The sequence below is a fragment of the Psammomys obesus genome, unplaced genomic scaffold, assembly GCF_907164565.1.
Source record: "Psammomys obesus unplaced genomic scaffold, mPsaObe1.curated_primary_1811, whole genome shotgun sequence".
Taxonomy (NCBI): Eukaryota; Metazoa; Chordata; class Mammalia; order Rodentia; family Muridae; genus Psammomys; species Psammomys obesus.
The window spans coordinates 7,672,573-7,693,736 of NW_026592548.1; the positions used below are offsets into that span (position 1 = coordinate 7,672,573).

The window sequence follows — 21,164 nt, forward strand, 5'->3', positions numbered from 1 at the left end:
ATGTATATACACACACACACATACAGGATATCGTCCTGTCATGTAGCCCAGGAAAGCCTGGAACTCACTACATAGTGTAGGCTAGCCTTGAACTTGTGGGGCTCCTCCTTCGGCTTTCTGGATGACGGGATCACAGACCTCAGACTCCTCCGGTTGCTTCCACAGCTCAGCACAATGGTGAGAGCTCAGTAAGAGCACACGAGAGGCTTCTGTGAGTTGTGGGTTTGAATAGGGATTTTCATCTGGCACTGAGCCCGGCCTTGAGCAGAGATGGGGTCAGCTGCAGTAGCCTCGGAGCGCCAAGCGTCCTCTCCCGGCAGGGCCTAACTAGTCTTCAGACAGCCGGAGCGCCCGCACTGCTACAGGCTGCCCACGCTCCCCAGACAACCGGAAAGAACCCCTTCTCAACAGCCTTCCCACGCCCACTCCTGTGTTAACCTCTGAAGGCCGCGCCCTCCACAGCTACGTGTAGCTGCCTTGCTCTACCCTGATGGAAGTTCCAGTCCACCACAGGACCAAAGCCACGCCTAGCTGGGGTCACACTGCAGCTCCAGCGCTACCAGTGCTTGAGACAAGACAGGAAGGGGGAGTGACTCCTGTCCCGCTCCCGCCCCCCATGAAGCACTCAGAGAGGAATCCTAAATGTGGAACCCTAAAGCACTTCCCTTGGGACCAAGGTCCAGGCTGGGGGAGCGCTGGCACTCTGAGCACAGGGCCCTGTATAGTGAGTTGAAGAAGGCTCAGACTGTCTCATTTGCTGCAAGATCGGCCATTTGACGGAACAGACCTGTGAAATGAGTTATACAACCAGCAGCTAATTTGTTTTCCCAACGGATGGTTTCTTTCTTCAAAAAGGAAAGCTTTCAAGATTTATTTAATCTTTGTTTGAAGCCAGTTAACTCTAACGGACCCCTCCCTCCTTTGCATAAGTCAAGAAAATGGGCTATTTTCTAGGGTAATTGGCCCAGAACCCTTGAGCCAGTTCCTGCTCTGTCCCCACCTGTACAGCGCCCTCCTTGGCTCCCATCTTAACCCCTGCCCAGCCTACCGTGGAACCCCAGCACTGCTTTTCCTCCACCTCCTGAGGTGCCTACTGTAAGTCAGTTTTCTCCTGGTTTTGATCGTCATCACTGCCTGTGACTCAGCTGGCTTCATCAGCCTGTTCCAGCCTCACTGCTCCCAAGCAGTCATGGAGTTCCAGCTTGGCCAAGGTGGCTTGGGTGACCCTATGCTTGGCCCACGTTGCTCCTTCCACCTGGAGCACTATCCCTCTCCCATGCCCCCGCCTGCCAGCAAGACTTACCAGGCCCTCCCTGTCCCACCGAGACTGACACCATTGGCCGCCTGCTTCCATCCTCTCAGTTGCGCATCACAGCTCCCCTTGTTTTCCTTGGAAAATCGTCCCTCCACTCTGAACCAAGTGGTCTGTGGAGCGCTCACTCTGCACAAACCCACAGTACTAGTCTCAGACAGGCTGAAACCCATTGGCACATCGCTCCTCGGCAGGCGCAGCGCTGAGAGATTGGAACATGACTCTCCAAACTCTTTTCTTGCAGCTTATAATGCCGTAGGGTCAAAAGCAGAGGGCCACAGAGGGCCAGAAGCAGGACAGAACCATCGCAAGGGCAGCTGGGCTGAGACATGGACTCCATGTCACCCAAGTGACAGTGCTAGGTGGGGCTGGGCTCAGAGACAAGTTTCCCCTGGACACTGTGGCAATACATTCTACTTCATATTTAATCGTATTTCTATTGGGTTTTCTCAATTTTCAAAAATCGCGTCCAACAGACTTTCACTTTCAGCTCACTGACTTGTAGAGATCCTGGAGCCCTCTTCTCCAGGACCCCCTTCCCTGCCTCCTACTGTGAGCACCTAAGACACAGTCTGTGTCACTTCCATAACAGGCGCTGACTCTTCGCCAGAGTCAGGGGAGCACAGTGTAGGGAGGAGCCTTGGTGGGTGTCCTGCAACTGACACCCTGAGGGTCACATCCCTGGCTGTGCTTCCCCAAGCTCTCGCTGAGCCGGCTTGGTGGGAAGTCTGAAAATAATAGCAAGAACTTGCTGGACGCCAGACACACAGCCACGATATAGCAAAATGGGAAATTAAAAGTTACCGTACCAGGAAAGAGCCACAGCATTTTTCTTATTTTCTTTCAATTATACAGATGCATATCCATACACTATATATGTGTGTGTATACACACACTCACACACAAACATAGACACACACACACACACATACACACACACACACGCATGAGTTTGGTGCCATAATATAAAGTGTATTTCAAAATATTTTTGGCAACCATTGCTCTTCCTCCCAGCAGAGATAACCCTGACACAGGACACAGAAGAACAGAAAGCAACATGGCGCTACAGACAGTCTTATTTTACACAATTTCCTCTGCTGTTATATAGATGTGTACATGTACACATGCCAAGTCACAGTGTGAAACACTATTTTTACCACGGGTGATACCAGAGGGTGGGAAACACCGGATGCTTTCTACCTGGGGCCAGACCCAACACAAACACAAAAGGAATGTCTGAGTTGTGCTGGAGGAGAAATAGGGCCCCAAAGAAGAGGCAGGCAGAAGGTCTGAGTGTCACCCCTGGATATCAGGGCACCAGCGAGGGATGGCTGAGGCAGGTGACAGAGCAGCCAGGCAGGCCCTCCACAGGGCAACAAACACCACGCACACAGGAGACAGGGCCGTGGGGGAAACATTTGCTACCTGTGGCTTGACCTGCAGGAATCCTGACAGGTGCTCTGTAGAGAATCTGAGCTTGGGAATGAAAGGCACAGAAGAAGTTTCTAGAATTCATGGTACCCTGAGAACAATAGTAACAGAAGTCAGATGTCTCCTAAAGGCAGGTAACTTTCTTAAATGATGCTTGTTCTCACCTTGTTTGTCTCTTTTCTTCTATATTTATTTTTAGTTTGTTTTGTTCCTTAATGTTTGGCTCTTAGGGAATGTTATATTTCTAGTGTTCACATTTAAAATCTTCCTTCTAATTCTTTTAGCTACCAGTTTGGTCTTTCCATTTCATTTCATGTTCCTTTTATTTTTTTTTCACCTTAAAATATTTTTTGTTTCTTTTCCATTTTAGCTCTATTCACAGCTACATCATTGAAATTCTTAGGTTCAGATGTTAACCTCTTCAATTTTAATGCCTCTGTCACATTCTCTAGTTAGGCTTGTTCATTTCTGAGTTTTCTGTTTTTGCTTTCAACCTGTTGAAAATGCTATTTTTATTTCTTTCAATCGTTTTCTTATTTGATCTTCACATTTCTCCCCCATTTTCACTTTTATTAGTTTTACAGCGTATTTCTTTAGTTGCGACTTAATTGCACAGTTGTTATAAAGAGTACATTCATCAGGCTGACAAACAGCAGAAGGCAGAATTCAGGCTCTTACCCTATGCCCTCCTCAAATACCCACATCAGTAGATACAAACACCTCTGTAGACAACTGGACAAGAGTATCATCTGTAACATTCTGCTCTTACTATGATTTGCAGGGTTATGGAGGTGTATTTGTGATGGGAATCTATCACTTTTCTTCTACTGGCAGAGAGAGACGTGGTGCTGTGGGGAGCCAGGGGGCGATGCAGGGTTCTCAGCCCAGTGAGCCCTTGATGATTTGGCTTCAGAATTCTAAGAGCATGGTGGTGAGGAATAACCTCCAGTCTTTGGCACATCTCTTTAAAGGAACAGAACTTTCCCTTGAACCCCAAGTCTGATAGTTCAGTGACCATGGTCAAGACTCTTACGACTTCATGCCACTGGGTTTCTGGAAGGATGTGTGCTTGTCTAGGTCCAGCCTGGAGACAACATCTACACTGTCACCTGAATAAAGACTCATGAGTAAGGAGGTGTCTGCTAGTGAGAGATTAAAAGTCAAGGGCTCAGAGGAAAAGCAGGCATCAGGAACAGCCCTAAATCTTAGGACCTTTGAAGTCTGAGATTGTCACATGGCTGGAGAGGGCAAGGCATGGAAGAATGGATGGCAGCAAAGGTCACTTCAGCTTCTGTCAGGGCCTTGCTCTCCAGGAAGCCCTGGAGTGCTAGGGAAAGCCATTCCTGGGAAGGGAGCATGCCTCAGGACTTCGTGAGAAGTGCCTCACGGGGATGTGCTGGTTGCTGGTCTCAGGAATGTACTCACCAGACACACTTGGTTGTGGAGCTGCGCAGGTCAGCCCACCTGACAAAGCCATTTACAGGAGCTTTGCAGCAAACTGTTCACTGGAACCTGCTCTGAGCGTTCTGCCATTGGCTACTGCAGAAAACATACTCATTTGCACTACCACACACTGGGCGGTGGAAGTCAGACACTGGAAACTAGAACACAAGCTATGTTCCTTCAGCACAGGGCTGCTGCTGCATGCTACCCGACAAGGCTCAGTGAGGCACTCGCTGGAAGGAGAGACTCTTGAAGGGTTCTGCTCCATCATCATTGAATAAGCGAGTAGATCTGGAGCAGACAAGACCATAAGTTGAGAACTGCAGCAACATGCCTCTTTGACTCTTCAGCTCCCATTGCCACCCTTCTTTACACACCTGTGCTCAGCGCAATGACAATATTCTGTTGCCATTTAACAAGCCTCTTGGTAAATGTTAACGAGTGAATAAATTCTCACCCAATGCCAAAATAAAGAGGTGCGCAATGTGGTGACTGCATCTACAGCCAACAACGTTAATCACCCTTCACATTCCATCACTGCTCCACAGGATAGTTCATGTAAGGGAGATATTGTAGGGAGAGTGTCACCAACAAAGGAACAGTAAAAAACAAACACACACACACACACACACACACACACACACACACACACACATGCATATAAAATGCAAAACCAGCCTCATTTCCAAAGAACTGACTTGAAGGTTATAGTTGAAAGGTTGGTTTATGTCTTCCCTCCAGCCCCACACAGAAGCACAGTGGCTGTGAAGAAAAAGAGCAAGTCTTCACCCAGAAGGGAGATTCCTCACCTGGCCTGATGTCCTTCACTTCACTGGTTTTGGGTATGGCTTTCGTCAGCCATTGCTTTTCATCATGGAACTACCAAGGGCTTCCTGAGACAACCCCCTCTTCATGCCCAGCATGCATTGAGCAACTCGATTTCTGTTTGATGGTTTCTAATCCTTTCAGCCAGGAGAATAAATGTTGTGGTCTGTAGGTTAAGCAATAAAAACACACTCACATGACCAGGTGGCAGGCTCTTCAAACTCAGGGACTCATGCCTGTGATCACCAGAGAGCATGCTCCTTTCTTCAAGCCATACACATTCTCATCCCTGCTACAACTGATGTTTTCACAAGCCCATGGTGCAAGCACTGTGAAGGATGGGATCTAAATTTAACTCACTGCATACTCCACTGTCACTTGATAATGCCTTAACCCTGGACCCATATCTTCAAAATCCTAGGTCATCCAAGAGGACTGGGACGGAAGATAAAGAAGGGCTGGTAGTGAGAGAAGATGATGGGTTCATTAGAGGTATACTGGGGGGGGGGGGCTTTCAAGTAGAAAGGGCCAGTTCATCTGGCACTTAAGAAAGGTACCTGCGCATGGACACTTGGCTGCAGATGATGCAGAGATAACTGGAAAGCAAGCTGGGAATGTGAATGTGCAGGGACAGTGAGCAGCATCTGACTTGGGAAAGATGTGCAGGACATCTGGAGCATGCTGCCGTGGAGAAGCACTCCGGAAAGACAAAGGAAGCAGTGGGGAGCAGGAATGCCAGGAAGGAACAGTGCTGTGAAAGCAGGGGAGGCATTCCTAAGTGTGGTTATTAAGGAGAGGTGGTGAGATATCTCTCTCTTTCTGTGTGTATGTGTGTGAGTGTGTGTTGGTCTGTCTGTCTGTCTATCTGTCTCTGTCTCTCTCTCACATACTCGTAAAGCAGACCATTGTGGGGAAAGGAGGAGACAAAGCCAGATGAAATAGCATGATGAAGCATTTTGAGAAAGTTAAGGTGTTGAAGGGAAAGAATCTACAAAAAAGGAAATGGGAAGGATGAGAGACAACATCATTAGAAAACAGGAGCTCCAAGAAGTGATGTGTCCAACACTCCAGGTGCAGGGAGCCTCTCCGGGGACAGCACACGAAGATGGTTCCAGCCACGATGACTTAGCAGCATTCTCTAACTGTGAAACCCTCATAGTGACAGTCTTTCTTTAACTCTGATACTCTCGTGGTGCTGGGCAATGATGAGGTGGTGTCACTTGGGAGCCTGCTCCTGGCACCTCTGGTGACACTAGGGACTGGCTGAGACCTGGACTGGAGGTCCAGAATACGTATGTACAGCTTCTCCATAGGGCTCAGGTTTCTTCAGGGGATGGTAGCTGGGTCTGGAGGCCCCAAGAGACAGCAGGACATATGTACTGTCTCCTTTTATGACCTCACTCTGAAACGAGCAGTATTGTTCTGAGTAGAATTAAGTTTGTGTCCAGCCCAGATCCAAGGAGGGGAGACTGTATTATAGACTCCTGATGACAGCAGCATCAAAGAACTTGCAACATCACCCATAGCAGCCACTACAGAGATGACTGTTTTTGGCACTTAGTACATTTTGAAAAGGCAAAGGAAAACGAGAGCAATGTGCACTCTTAAAAGGTCTAAACAGAAGTCAGAAATAATGCCACGAAGTTGATCAACCTATAAGACATGCTCCCCACAGCTGTGATAAAGCAAATGGCACTAACGTTGTTCCATCTTTCTATAGGAGACAGAACTGCATTCATGTTTACTGTAGCTATACCCATAACAGACAAGATCTGGAGTCAGGGAGATGTGCTACATAATGTGTAATGGATTTGAAGTTGGCTGTAATGAGACAAACTGCATTGCCTGAAGTTTGAATGGATTTGGAGACCTTGGTGTTAAGTAAAATAAGCCACCCAGAAAGTCAAATACTACACTTTCTCATACGTGGGTTATAGACTTAAATATACGGAATGAAAATATACGGGTGACATAAGTGTAGGATACGAGGCAGAAAAGAGTCTAAGGGGGCACACGGAGCAAAGACAAAGGACTGCACGTTTTCTCACACACAGAATTAGACTCGGATATATGTCTGTACCTCCTTCATAGATATACTTTTTAGCCAAGGTCACGGCCATCTTTGTAAAGCTCCTCCATTTTAGCAGAACTCTGAGACTCCAGTATTTAAGGGAATCTGGCCAAGGTAATTTGTCTCCCAAACCAGAGACCTATGTCTAGACTCTTGTCTTCTCTCCTCATTACCCAAGTAATGGCTGACCAGGACAGGTATCTATCTATGACCTAACATTCTTTAACTGGCTACTCACTGGCTACCCTAGTTAAGGCTAACAGGGGGCCAAAATGACAAACCTTTCCATCTAGTTCCTTTTCCCTCACTCTAACATGTATAAGGGACTTTTACTCTGCCATGTTGGTCTGAACTCTCCTTGGAGCTCTTGATAGCTGTTGTCTGTCTGTCTGTGGCATTAATATCTTTTCTAATACATAAATATATAATACAAAAATACAAAAAAAATATATATATATACACACACACACACACACATATAATATATAGGTCAATTTGCCTCAGTGTCACGCTTGAATACCAAACCTGAAATCTTTTCATGTACATGTATGTGACACAGAAGTGAGCCTGTCTGGGCTGAGGAAAGGAACGACGAAGAGGCGGTGAAGGCCACAGGAGCGAAGCACGGTGATACATACGCATGCACATAATCAAAGCCGGATATTTTATAGTGCATTTCCAGGACAGTGAGCTTTCTGCACCAAAGAAAAGGGGAGGGGGAGCCTGACTACCCCATAGTGTGCTGGCCAGAGTAGGTGTGCCGGCAGCACACAGCGGCAAACGCCCTGAGCTTTAAAGTGAAACAAAAAGGCATCAAGGCTGGTGTCATAAAGCAGGCCTGGACGCTGATCTCTGTTCTACAGCAATCTCTGTCAGGACTTTTACAAAATATTTCTTTCACAAGTTAAAACAGCATCTGCTACAAATGAGCTTAATTTTGGTAAAAGAAATGGAAAAGGATAATATGTTAATTCAACATTTGCTGTAAATATTCCAGAAACCCATGCATCAAGATTTCGAATGACGATTCCCACAGTAATTGCAACCCTGCTACACAACATACAACATGGAAGAGGCCTTAGCCGCGTACTCCAGGACAGAGACACTGGGTAAGCAGGAAGGCGCTGAGCTCCGCCTCTGTGGGACTCATCACTTTCAAGTAGCGGAGAATATATAAAACCTGAAACCATAAATGTATGCATTATTCTGGGGTTTACTTCTAATTTTTCATTCAGTTTTATCACCTTTGCATCCAAAGTACATTTCCCTTTTATAAGCTGCAAATAAATGTCTTGTGAGGTTGGAATCACAACATTCTGTCTGGGGTTTTGTCTCACGCAGGCTGCCTTCCAGAGGCTGCATCGCCATGCCCTGCACTCTCTGAAATGTCAGGACATGTCTATAGGGGCCCATTTGTCTACTTCTCTTTTCTCCCTCAAGGACACCATGGGATAAAAAGAAAAAACACCAGCAAAAACAGCACTATGGCAGAGCAAGTTAGAAAGGCAATAGAAGAGGGACCCTGTCACCATCCCGTGCCCCTGCGTGATCCCATGCAGAAATGAGAACAATAGCATTGCGTATTCACAACTTCCGAAATGTTTAGTCACACCATTATCTCATCTGTCCTCACCACCCTGAGAGAGGCAAATGCTTCTTTTCAGCTCTTCAGGACTCTGAGAATATATTTTAGGATATGTGTTATTTCCTGTGTTATGCTCACACATGCGATTTACTTACTAAAGGCAGAACAGTTTCATGTAAAAAGATTATGACTATAAGTAGACTTTTAAAGTCTGCTTAAGTTTTTTTCTTCAGTTGTACTCTGAAAATTGAAGAAGTGAAAGAAAAACAAACAAAACTAAACAGCTACAAAACCGCTTACTCTCTGAAAGTGTGCCTAGGTCAAATTAACCCTGTGTGCCACTCTGCCTCGGAGGGAGATTTTTCTTCCCAGCAGCCTTCACATCAAGACATGTTTCATTACATTCAGACTAAAGGACTCTGGCTCAAGAGCAATTCTCGTTCCTATGCTCCTCTTATGCCACCCAACCGTGTTCTCTGTGACCTTGTGTGTGTGTTCTAGAGGACATGGTCAAACTCTGACTACAACATCTGGCCACTCAAACTTGTTTGTTCTTACATCTCTGTGCTCACAAGATGCTTCTTTATATAGTCAGATAAAAAAAAAATTCCTTTTTCTCTTATATAGTGCACCAATAAAAATGTCAATTAAAATAAAGACTCAGAGCTAGACAAACCTTTTTATTGAATCTTTGAGATTTTCACATCATCCACCCCACTCATCTCCCCATCCTCTAATAACTGGCCTTATCCCTTGCAACTTCCCCCAAGATAAAAAAAATAAACATAAACAACAAACAAAAACAAAAAACAAAAATGTGACCCTCCCATCCCCCAGGGAGAAGTCAGTTGATACCAGTCCGAAAGGATAAAGGAAGCAGAAGCTATGAACTGGGAGGTTCAGGGTCCCGTGAGCACGACTAGAAATGATGGCTTCCAGACCCAGCTTCAGGGAGGCAGATCAACTTTATTCAGGCTGAACGAGGGTTATATAGAGCTTTTGGGATGGGGTAGGGATTTCCAGGGTGGGTAAAGATCTTTGGCTGAAGGGCTAAGGTACTGAGATGCCTCACTTACATGGAGAGGCATCCAAGAATCCCAGGTGCTTGCCGAAAGGGTTCTTAAAGGTGTGGTGGGATACAGAGCGGTAATGTCCCTAAAGACTAAGTAACATTCCCAAGTCTCTAGGGCGTGTGGATCTGAGCTCTCTGGGCAGAAAAGAGGATGCCTCACCAACAATTTTGCACCAAGCTCAGGGCTTTCCAGTCATGGGGGACTGTGACTTTAGCGGCAGTGTTTCTCAACAAGAAAACGCCTCATCGTGGAAGCTGTACTGTGTCCCACAGTATATCCCTCTGTCCATACATCTTCACTTGCAATGCTCATTGCAACGTGTCATTGGTCTGGTTTGAGGTCTCTGGCTTCTGTGACACCGTCAATATCGGGTCCTCACTGGGACTCCTAGTTATTCTGTTGTTGTCCTGCATCATGAATATTCTTCAGTTTTGGAGCAGCAGGAGTAGCCCTTTAGTGAATCCCAACAGTTAGCAGACGATACAGATTTTGGGGTGGGACAACTCAGAGCCTGGATCTGGGTCTGGGTGGTAGCTGAGCTGGTCAGCCTGCTGGCTCTCCCTTATCTGCACCACCTGGGCAAACTCACCAGCACTGCTCTGGTTAGGATACCCAATGCTGCCATCAGCAGGAGGCAGGGTCAGCGCTCCAGGGCCTAGAGAACCTGCTCACCTGGACCCACGCCTCCAGAGTCAGCTCCAGTGTGCTGCCGCCTGGCAGAGCTAGGTCAGCTCTCTCCCTCCCTCCCTCCAGGCTGGCTTTCATACTCTCTCAAGGCTGACTTACCTTATTTGCCATCAGGGCCAGCTCCACTGTGCTGCCCAAGTGAGGTGCAGGACCCACTCTTCTGAATACTACAGCCACTGAGGGGCAGGGATATCTCGTCCACTCTCGGTACTCCTGACTGCCTCTCCTGAGTGCCTCAGGGTGAAGGGGTGGAGGGCATCTCCCCTTTGCCCAGACCAGCTCTCCCTCCCACACACCCTCAGGGCCGGCTTTACTGTGCCACTCAGGGCAGCAGGCCTGAGCAGCCCATTGTGTGGAATACTGCAGCTGATGAGGGGCAGGGCTAGCTCTCCTACATTCGTGACACTGTGTGCAGCTTTCCTGACTGCCGAATGTGGTGAGGGGTAAGCAGGGGGCATCACCTTTTATACCTGTGCCCACCCCATGGCAGGCAGATGAGTGGCGGGGTCAGCTCTCCCATACTCCCGTCTTTACAGCCCAGCTCCACCCCCACTCCCACCACCAGGGCCAGCTCCACTGTGCTGTCTGAGCGAGGGATGGGCCTGATCTCCCAAGAGGTGCCTCTGGTGAGGGACTGGGCCATCTCTCCAGAGCACTGCAGCCAGTGAAGGGCAGAGCCAGTTCTGTACAACCCCTGAACATCCACAGAACATCCACATGGTACCTGGTGGCTGCCAAGATCATCCCCAAACTCTCTAGTGGTAATATGGGCCACAGACACAGATAGACAGCTACCCCTGCCACTGCATAGCCAGACTTTTCAGACACAGCCCTCAGAGGCAGCTCAGGATGGAACCTCACGATGGCCCTGGTGGCCAGGCTGGCCACTCACAACAGGCTACTCCTCTCCCATCCTCAAGTCTCCAGTTCCATCTCTCTTCATGATGCTCAAGCTACTCCACTTCTTTCTCTCCCATCTGAGCACCACCCCCCTGGATGACATCCTCAGTCTGTGCTGTGGATGTAGTTGTCTCTGGCTGGCTATTCCATGCGCCAGAGGGCAGGTCTGTGGGTGGCAAGGTAGTACACAAGTCTCTGTCAGTCTCCTCCTGAGATGTGCCGCCCGGATTTGATTTGATTTTGTTTTTATATGTCCCAGGCATAAAACAGCTTTGGCCACCAAACCAGGTGTCAAGCTAGGATGAACAGAGGATTGCCATCTGCTTTGCTCCTGACTGATATAAGAACAATATCCAACATCTCCAATAAGGTGTCTCTTTGCCCATTGCCGGGGGGGTCAGAGGAGTTTTCTTAATTGTTTGCTACAAATATATAAAAGAAAACAGATGAGCATGTTAAGTTCTTGAATAAAACACATAAAAACCTACAGGCACACCTCATCCCTGCACAGCCCTCTGACACCAAGGTTTGAAAGAGAAAAGAGTATCTGAGATTGACCACAAAACACAAGCTCAGCCCTCTTTCCACTGTAGAAAAGATGCAGAGATGATTCAGTGCTGGGATGGGAGCTCCTCTATCTTATAGAATATGAAGCAATGTGCAATGCCTTACGGATCCATCAGACATGAAGGCAGGACCATAGTGTGTATGCTCCACGCATGTCATCCAGTTTATGGGCCTGTCCCCAGGGAAAGTATAGATTCAGCCAGTCGGTAATCTGTAATCTTTCAGGACAAAAGCTGAAGACATACTATCAATTCTAGAAAGTTCACAGAATGCTTAAAAATAAAAAAATAAAAAAACATTAGGGCATGTTTTTCTGAGCAGTTAACACAAGAGATTATCAAATGCACAAATTTCCTAGATAGACAAGCTACCAAAGCCTTTGTTTTCATCTTTACTTCAATTAAAACAGCAGAATTCCAGGAGTGAGTAAGAGTCATTAGTACACCCCAGAATTAACCAAAGGACAACTCTGGAAACAAGGTGAGGGTGCCACTGAGGACTGCTGTATGAACACCACACATCAAGGCATACCATGGTATTTTCTTTTCTTTTGTTTGTTGTTTGTTGCCCAGGCTGACCTTCCGACCCCAAGGCTCCAATTAGCTTCTTTCTCTTCAGCCTCTTTAACAGCCTGGGCTACAGGTAAGGGAGTCAACGTCCAAGGAGGGGAAAGGTTAATTATATGTCATACACACAAAGCTTGTGAGAGGGCATATTCTGTGTGATCTGGGCGTAGAGACATATGTACATAATAAAAACAGTAAGAACACATACAAAACTATTAGCTAAGTTGCCTCTTTAGTGGGAATTAACACCTTCACAATTCATACTTTTACAATGAAAGCAGGATAAATATTCCAATGTCATTGTCCCCCATTTATACAACACACACATGCACAAACACAATGAAAGACACATTTCCTGGCCAATAAACAAGTACATTAAGTTATAAAACCAAAGTTCATTAAAATTCAATTTTCCTAATTTTCTTCCCAAATTTACACAAAAGCGACATGTTTAAAAATATATAAAGCCTAAGTTTTATCCAAGGCTGCAAGCTTCCATTCACTCTTCTCCACCTGTCCTTGAGTCTAGAAGATGAACTTCATGTGCTTGATTCCATAGGTCTTAAAGAAGACCATGATGATGAGTGCCCACAGTCCCAGGATGAAGCCGCCAGGAGGGTGCCAATCCTTCAGCTTCGGCTTCTGCAGAATGAGCAAACACAGCCAACTTAACAACGGGAAAATTCAGAAATGGATGAAGTAACGTTCATGGGAAGGAGAAGGTTGAGGGGTGGCATTATAGATGGTGTTGTTTGGCCAAACTGAATGCACCAAAACAGCAGCAGTGGTAGACTTCAAATGAGGCAAATAGCCTAATAAATGCAGATAACTTCCTCAGAGGAGCCTACCCTGACCACCAGTATGCCCACCACCTCCCTCATTCAACTTACTCAGCAGGGGAGGAGTCCTGTCACTGTTCCTTCATTAACATTAGCTTTATCTGTCTTGTTTTCCCCATTATTCCCGTTCTGTGGGGGTAGGATATCACACTGATTAGAGGCTGAAGCCATGCTACAGAGCTACAGCTGTTCACTCCAACGGCAGCCCGCCAGCCTGTCTGCAGGCACACAGCCTTGGCTTGTTTCCCTTCACAGAGGAGGGAAAGTACGCCCTTACCCTGGTGTACTTCTTCAGAACTAATGACTCAGATGACGCTAGCTCCCAGACTCTTCCCAGCTGAAAACACTCTTTTCTTTGAATTCTCAAAAAGTTGGCACCTCCTTCCAGTCTTCCTCCTACCCACCACTTCCCTGACCTTAACTGCCTATCCCCATGCTCCCCTGCGGAAGTCCAAGCCTGCCTGAGTGTTGCGTGAACCTTCACCAAGGAAAGACCATCCTCTCCCCTGCTGTTTCTTCAATAAGCTGCACTATGGCCCTATAACTGGGGGTGTGTGACTGTATCTTTTTTTTGTTTGTTGGTTGGTTTGTTTTTTGAGACAGGGTTTCGCTATGTAGCCTTGGCTGTCTTGGACTTGCTTTGTAGACCAAGTTGGCTGCAAACTCACAGAGATCCACCTGCCTCTGCCACCCCGAGTGCTGGGATACAGGCGTGCATCGTTGCAGCCTACTGACTAATGTGTCTATATGTGTCAAGTTACTGTAGTGTTGACCAGGATGGTAACAGTTACAAAATGAGAACCAACTTCTATTAGTTGAAAATTAATTCATCAAACTTAAAAGGCTTAGTAATTTAATTTGGATCCTAACAAGTTTTAAGCATTTTTAATCAAATATTTAATATGAAGTAAACTAATAACTCAGTGGTACACCCCAACTTCATTCCTGGGTCTGCTCCTCCTCTCAGAAAGGTTCCCCAAATATGACCCGAGAAGATTAAACCCAAAGTTGGCAATAGTGGTAAATACCTGTTCCTAGCACTCAGGAAGGAAAGGTGGGAATCTGAGGCTGACTTGGGCTACAAAGCAAATTCCAGAGAGACCTTGCCTCAGAAACAAATGTATAAAACAAATGAAATTCAAAAATGAAACTCTCCTACTTACTTTCTACTAAAAGCATGTAATGGGGTTTTGAGTTGCAGCTGTGATTAAACACCTGCCTACTGTGGACAAGGCCTGGGCTCAGCCCCACTACCTCTTCCCCCAACATGCATGTGTGCACACACTGTGCGCACATGTCTATATCTGCACATACTGGCACACACAGATTCTTTGATGCATTTGATCATTTGTTGATGTTGATGGCAGAAGTCCCTGCGCTCTAGTACCACATGAAAATTTAAGTGCAGCAGTTTTCAGATCATTCAAAGGTTAGAGTTCTTAGAAGTCATGCTCTTCTTACACTACGGAATTTTTTTTTTTCTGTCAAAAGTCTAGAATGATTAATACAAGGCAGTCATGTTAAACCTAGGTAATATCTATGCCACAGAAACACTAACTTGTTAACTAAGCATGACTGTTGCTCTGCCTGTCACATTGCTTTGCTACTGGCCACTCAGTAAGCCCATGGAAGCTGCAGCAAGGCTAAGCTCAGCATTGTCGTCCACCTGGCAGAGCAGCTCCCAGCCCAGCAGAGCACCTCACGAGCATGTGAGGGAGCTGGAGCCTGGCGGAGAACTGGGAAGATAAGAGTCTGGTTTGTCCTAGCTAGGAGTCTCTGGGTCCACATGACATCTGAAAGCACACAGGTAGACACACAACTCTCCTAAAAAAAATTCAACACTTATTGTCAAAATTCAGCACTAGGCAGTAGGAGCCAGAGAATCCTTCTGTAAACTGGAGTACAGTTTTGGTGCTGAAAGGGCCCAGTGTTCACGGCAAGCCAGCTAAGTTCCAGCTAAGATCAGACAAGTAACAAGTAGTTAGCACAAAGTACTTGCAGAGCTGGAGAAGCTACTTTCCCGTGACAGGCTTCCCTGGCTTCAAGTTACCATTAAATCTTATGCTTTGAGTGAGCCCAAGGGCAGCTCCCAAGTTAAGCCAACTTATGCAAAAGCAGCATCTTTGGAAGTAGCTATCATTTTCCAAAGACGCAACAACTAGCCCTGACAGTTGCTGTGATGCGAGCCCAGATTGCTGCAGCAGCCCTCCTGCTCCTTTAGCCTTCGACAAGGGGACCAGAGAGAAAGCAGGCCCTAGTCCTGTAGTTCCCAAAAGGAAGCTTTGGAAGTCACAACAAAAGATAAAGAGGGAGGGCAGCATTCACGTCTATACTCATGTGTGTGCCCGCACTTGTAGAAGAACCATAAAATATGGCACAAGTCAACAAAAGCAGCAAATCTCAGCTTTCAAACACCACCATTTGCAGTGACGGGTTTTTTTTTTTTTTTAACTTATTATACCTATTTGATAAAAAGTGGAAAATTTGCTCACTAAATATCCTTTGGAAAAAAAAATATCCTTTGGACTGAGCTAAAAGCAGGCTTTCTGGCCTCCTCACAGCAACCCTATACAAAGGCACAAAACAACATATATCCTACCAAAAGTCCAGTTAATTTCTCCAAGAAACCCAGATATATTCACTGTCTGTGAGTTAAATGCTAGGCCTTTCAGGGGATGGTGGGCCATTTTCAAATTGTTACACGCTAAGCTAATGACCACTTTGCAGTGAGAGGTTCCAGCTCTGCTGGAAAGGGTGGAAGCCTACCTGATCCCCACAGCTATTTCTAAAGTGGAAAGATGGATCTATGAGGCGGCCCGAGTTGTAAATCCTAACCTCCCTAGTGGCTTGCCCTGTCATATTTCCATTTACACACAAGCCCCCAGAACCCATGCAACATCTCAAAGCACACTGAAAATGGTTCGCCACACACTAGAATATTCAGACAAGTATACTTTATCTAGACAGAGGAACAGATGTCTGTGTGATAAGTAATCACATAGGGAAAACACAGTCAGCCTTGTCAGTAGCGCATGCTAAGAAATGTGCTTTTTCTACACAATTCATCTTCTTTAAGGGGCCCAAGCCAGGCCTAAGGCAGCATATGACCCTGGTTTAGTTTTCCTGCTGCCTGCCAGACCCTAAGAACAGCAAAAACAACCCGTTAGACCAACATAAGAAGACATTCACACAAAAGGGCACAGAGAAACACCCACACTCTGTTGAAGCCCAGATCATCCACACCAGGTGGAAGTGGAGACGGGAGAACCAACTGGGAGCTTGTGGGCTAGTTAACCTGGATTATGCACACAGAAACAGAAATAGGAGGAGGGACCACACCAGAACAAGGTAGAGGATGAGAATGGACTCCGGAAAGTTGTCCTCTGAGCTCAATGTGTGTGTAGCAGCTCAAGCCCCCCCCCCATAATAACTAAAACAAAGAAAAGGAAAACCATGAAGAAAATTATGAAGAGAAATGCCCCCACCACTGAAAAAAACGCATCCTGACGAGGCAGGGAAGATACTTCTAAATAAAATTTAATAAGGAACCCACAATATAATTTAGGAAATTAGTATTAAAAATTAATACTATAAAAATGAACAAATAATAGAAAATAAAAGAATTATCTAAAACAGTGGTTCTCAAGCTGCTTTATGGGTCTTGATCCTTTGGAGGTCTAATGACCCTTTTACAGATGTCACCTAAGACCACTGAAAACAGAAATATTTACATTACAATTCATAACAGTATGAAAATACTGTAGCAAAATTAGAGTTGTGAAGCAGTAATGAAAATAATTTTATGGTGGGGGGTCACCACAACATGAGGAACTATATTTAAGGGTTGCAGCATTATGAAGGTTGAGAACCACTGCTCTAGAAAGAACAAACTAAAAACAAAAACAAAGCCAACGGCCTGAGATGAGAAGGAAGCCACGCAGGCTGGGGAGGGGTACTGCGCTCCCAGCATAGCTCTGGTCCTTCACTCACTGACCGAGTTAGCCTCAGCAAGCAGCTCTCCAGCAGGCCACACACAAGGTGGAGTCTGAGGTTGTGCAGGTCAGTGGGAGGGCACTTGCAAGCATGTAGAAGGAAGGCCTTGGACCTGATGGTCAGGCTGGGGCAGGGGTGATGGTCACACAGCCCTGCTTCTGCAATGGCTGATGGAGAAACCGCTTTTGGTTAAAGGCACATAACATAAGTGGAACCTCACGAGAGTCTGCGTGCACCTGCTCTGCCTCAGACACCTGCTCCATCATGAGGAAGCCCGAGCTTCTGGAAGGAAAGTGGAAAACCAACATCTTTCCAGCCAATGCACAGCCAGACCAGCTCGCTCAGCAAAGGAACCACCACCTACATCAGCCCACACTACCAACCTGCAGAGCTATCAACAATCAACGCACAAAGGTTTTAAGTCACTAATTTATGGAGTGGTGACAGTTAGTGACAAAGGACAATCTTGATTCTTGACGTCATAATAAAGAGACTCCCAGTGACCCTCCTGCAGCATCAGATTTCTACAAGGCCTCTGCTGGGATGGGTGAGGTCACTGTGTCCTGCCCATCGGGTAGGGCTTACCATCACTCACTCTGCTCTTCCTGAAGCTTCCCTACATGCCAGCTAAGGCAAGGGGACCATGAGTGATGGTCAGATGCTGCCCCCTGCTGGAGAAAAACCCGACGTAAGTAAACTGACAGTGTGGTTAATAATTATGGATGCCTGTTCTCCACTGTCACTTCCATTTCCATAGAGTACTAATTATAGTGTTTCCTTACCATGAAGTTCACTTTTGTGTGATGGGAATACCTACTGTTAACGTTTTCATTAATATTACTCTGTTCTTACTGGACAATCCAAATATAACTTCTGGGAAAGGAAAGTAAATTTTCATTTGAGGCTATTATACATATAACAAAGTATATGAACTCATCTGTATTAACTATTGAGAAGAGCTCACACTTGAAATAAATATTCTTTTAAAATCAGTAGCCATCAATCATGTCACTAAAAGTAAGATACTAGAGTTTTTCTTTCATTTACAATAGTAATGTAAAAACATAAGACAGTAGAGATGCCTATAGCATGAGATGTCAGGTGAACAATTGTATTAGTCTATAGAGAGCTACAAGCCCTGAAGGAAAAAAAAAAAAAAAAAACAGGATAGTGCTAGCCAATAATGTTGTATTGATACAAAAACAGAAAGATGAATATAAGAGAATACAAAAGGCAACCAAGAATTTACAGGTGAGTTGGGAGGATGGGGTAGCAGGTGGCTATAATTTGCACTGTATTAATTGTAGTCATAAATAAAATTGCCAAATAATAAATTTTACAAATCTTAATGGCTTACAATAATAAAGTTTACTATAGTTCTACCACTCCTATCTGTGAAAGACAGGTTCCAAGACTCCAGCAGACACCTGAGACCATAGACAGTACTGAACTCATTTTTCTATACAAATATTCTAATCACAAAGTTTAATTTATAAACTACACAGTAAAATATTACTAATATTAATAAAATATAATAATTATTATAATAACCTCCCATAGTAAGTGTTATATGAATGTAAGAGAAAGAATTTATAGGTGATAGAACTTTCTGAAATCAATGGCAAGGGAGTACTGTTTCCACATACTCAAAACTGGGTTAGTATCAAAGTCAGATTTGTTTCAACATAACAACTATACACCAAAGTATACTCTATATTATAAAAAGTTAGATATAAATACAAAGGACAAAAGAGATAAAATGTAGGAAATATGCACAAGGAAAATATTTATAAGCTCAAATAAAATGAACAAAAACAAGAAAGAAAAGGTGTAGAATGGGAATGAATTTCTGAAGTGTCTGAATTTTACAAAGTATATAAATAAATTTAAAAGGAAAGTCAATAGGAAAATGTGACAGAAAAGGAAATTAAACTCATGAAGCTTTCATCCAAATTCACAAGGCACAGGGTTTATCAATAAATGAGATGGGCATAAAAGCTTTCACAAATCTATAAAGAATCTATAAAGAGCTAATTCACATTTGAAAACCTTCCCTGTCATAAAAACAGAACGTAAATGTTTTGCTCTTCAAAATTAAACCAGTGTAAATGTTAATTAACAAGGTCAACTTCAGTTTTAGGTCTTTAAAATGTTTCTTCTTCCCCCAGGAGCCATAGTAAAGGAACTCAGACATGCTGACAAATTTTCCACAATTTCCAGTTTCACTCCTCCATAAACATCAGGAAACAACCTAAGCAGGCTGTCCAGGTAGCACACAGCCACCAATACACCTGTGAACAGTTAAAATGATTTAAGAGAGCCCTATCCCATGATAAGGAAGCTAAAACAATATGCAAATTGAATACAAAACGTGGCTTATAATTCTATAACAAAATATTTAAAGGAGAGAAATACATGACTTCTTCAGTTCTGCTTCTCCGGAGGAAGAATTACAGGTGGACTCAGAGGTTAAAAGAGTCCTGGTGTAAATGTGAGGCCTGGCATTTAGATCCCCAGAAGCCCACGTGATGCTGGGTGTGCCACCCATAACTCCAAGCTCTGAAGACACAGACAGGAATCCTCAGCGCCAGCCACTTAGCCAGACCTGCCACATCTGTGAGCTCCGGCTTGACACCTGCCTTAACGTACAAGGTGGGAAAGCAACAGAGGATGTTCCCGACATCACCCTTGAACCTCCCTGTGTATGAAAGCATATGTGCTTGTACATAGACACAAAACACACACGTGTAAAGTGGAAAAAGAAACACAGAAGGGTCTTTTTCCCGTTGGGAGAAGTACTCCACTCCACTCCCTCGTGATCTGCCCCTTAAGCAACATGGGTACCATGACAGTGCATTGTCAGAGGGTGCTCAATGCCATTCCTGCCAGAACAATACTGCTATCTTCATAAAACTCCATGTAATATTTTAGACATCCTCCAGTGATTTTGTTCCTTACAGCCAAGTGACAGATCAGTACAATTATTGCATTTTGGAGTATAGCTGTATCTGAAACAAGCTCTTATTAAAGTATTTTTTATAATTTCATTCATGTCCACTAAAGCATTTCCTAAAATGACTGATTTTATGTAGTTAAGGTACTCCACAGGCTGCTGTTAAATACACTTTTCTTTTATTTAACCTCTCACAAAAACATCTACAATACAAAGGTGAATGGCTTAAATAAAACCATAGTGTGTCAGGAACCAACACTTGGAAGCTTAAGGGCTACCAATTATCAGAATGCCTAATATTTCAAATTAAAGGGCTTGGTAGCTAAGCAACACTACACTTAGAATTGTGAACAGCATTCACTCCCCTTTTCACGTTGCTAGAAAATTACCATATAACTTCAAAACACTTAGAGTACAGATCTAAGTATTAAATTTATGTAAAGAAGAAACAGGAGTTTGGAAATTATGCATATTTATTGCTAAGCAAAAGAAAAATTACCAAAATTTCACCGAGACTCTTTTCTAAGAATAATGAGAGTTAACTATATTATACTTTAGAGAAACAAAATTATAAAACAATCTACAAAAGTTACAGCTACAATTACTTTAGAAAATAATTGGTTTCCACTATGTATTTAACACAGTGTATTAGTATTTCCAATGTATCTATATATACCATTTACATAAAGCCTAGCTTACATGTTTTACATATGAGTGTTCTGCCTGCCTGTATCTCTGCACAGTATACACACACAGCGCAGAAGAGGCTGGAGGAACCCCTGGGACTGGATTCCCAGGCTTCCATGAGTCACCATGTGGACCCTCAGACTCGAACCATGGTCCTCTGCAAAAGCAGCCTGTGCTCTAAACTTCTGAGCCATCTCTCAGCCCCATGATTTAAAGGCTTCAAATTATATTA

General features: G+C 44.7%; 2 protein-coding genes and 1 non-coding gene across 3 annotated transcripts in view; 1 reads left to right on the forward strand and 2 right to left on the reverse strand.

The window, feature by feature from the left end:
* Positions 1–8,258, forward strand: part of St6galnac5 (ST6 N-acetylgalactosaminide alpha-2,6-sialyltransferase 5) — a 180,739-nt gene extending 172,481 nt beyond the window's left edge. Inside the window, exon 5 of the mRNA XM_055614361.1 lies at positions 8,080–8,258. Within this exon, the coding sequence (XP_055470336.1) occupies positions 8,080–8,164 (85 nt within the window). The 3' untranslated portion in view covers positions 8,165–8,258. The remainder of the gene's footprint in view (positions 1–8,079) is intronic.
* Positions 8,259–11,573: 3,315 nt separating this feature from the next.
* On the reverse strand, positions 11,574–11,724 carry LOC129682202 (small nucleolar RNA SNORA48). Its single transcript, XR_008720948.1, has one exon. It is a non-coding gene; the product is annotated as a small nucleolar RNA SNORA48 (small nucleolar RNA).
* A 949-nt stretch (positions 11,725–12,673) lies between these two features.
* The window catches only part of Pigk (phosphatidylinositol glycan anchor biosynthesis class K), a 78,622-nt gene continuing 70,131 nt past the window's right edge, over positions 12,674–21,164 (reverse strand). The window contains exon 11 of the mRNA XM_055614359.1: positions 12,674–13,102. Within this exon, the coding sequence (XP_055470334.1) occupies positions 12,986–13,102 (117 nt within the window). The 3' untranslated portion in view covers positions 12,674–12,985. The remainder of the gene's footprint in view (positions 13,103–21,164) is intronic.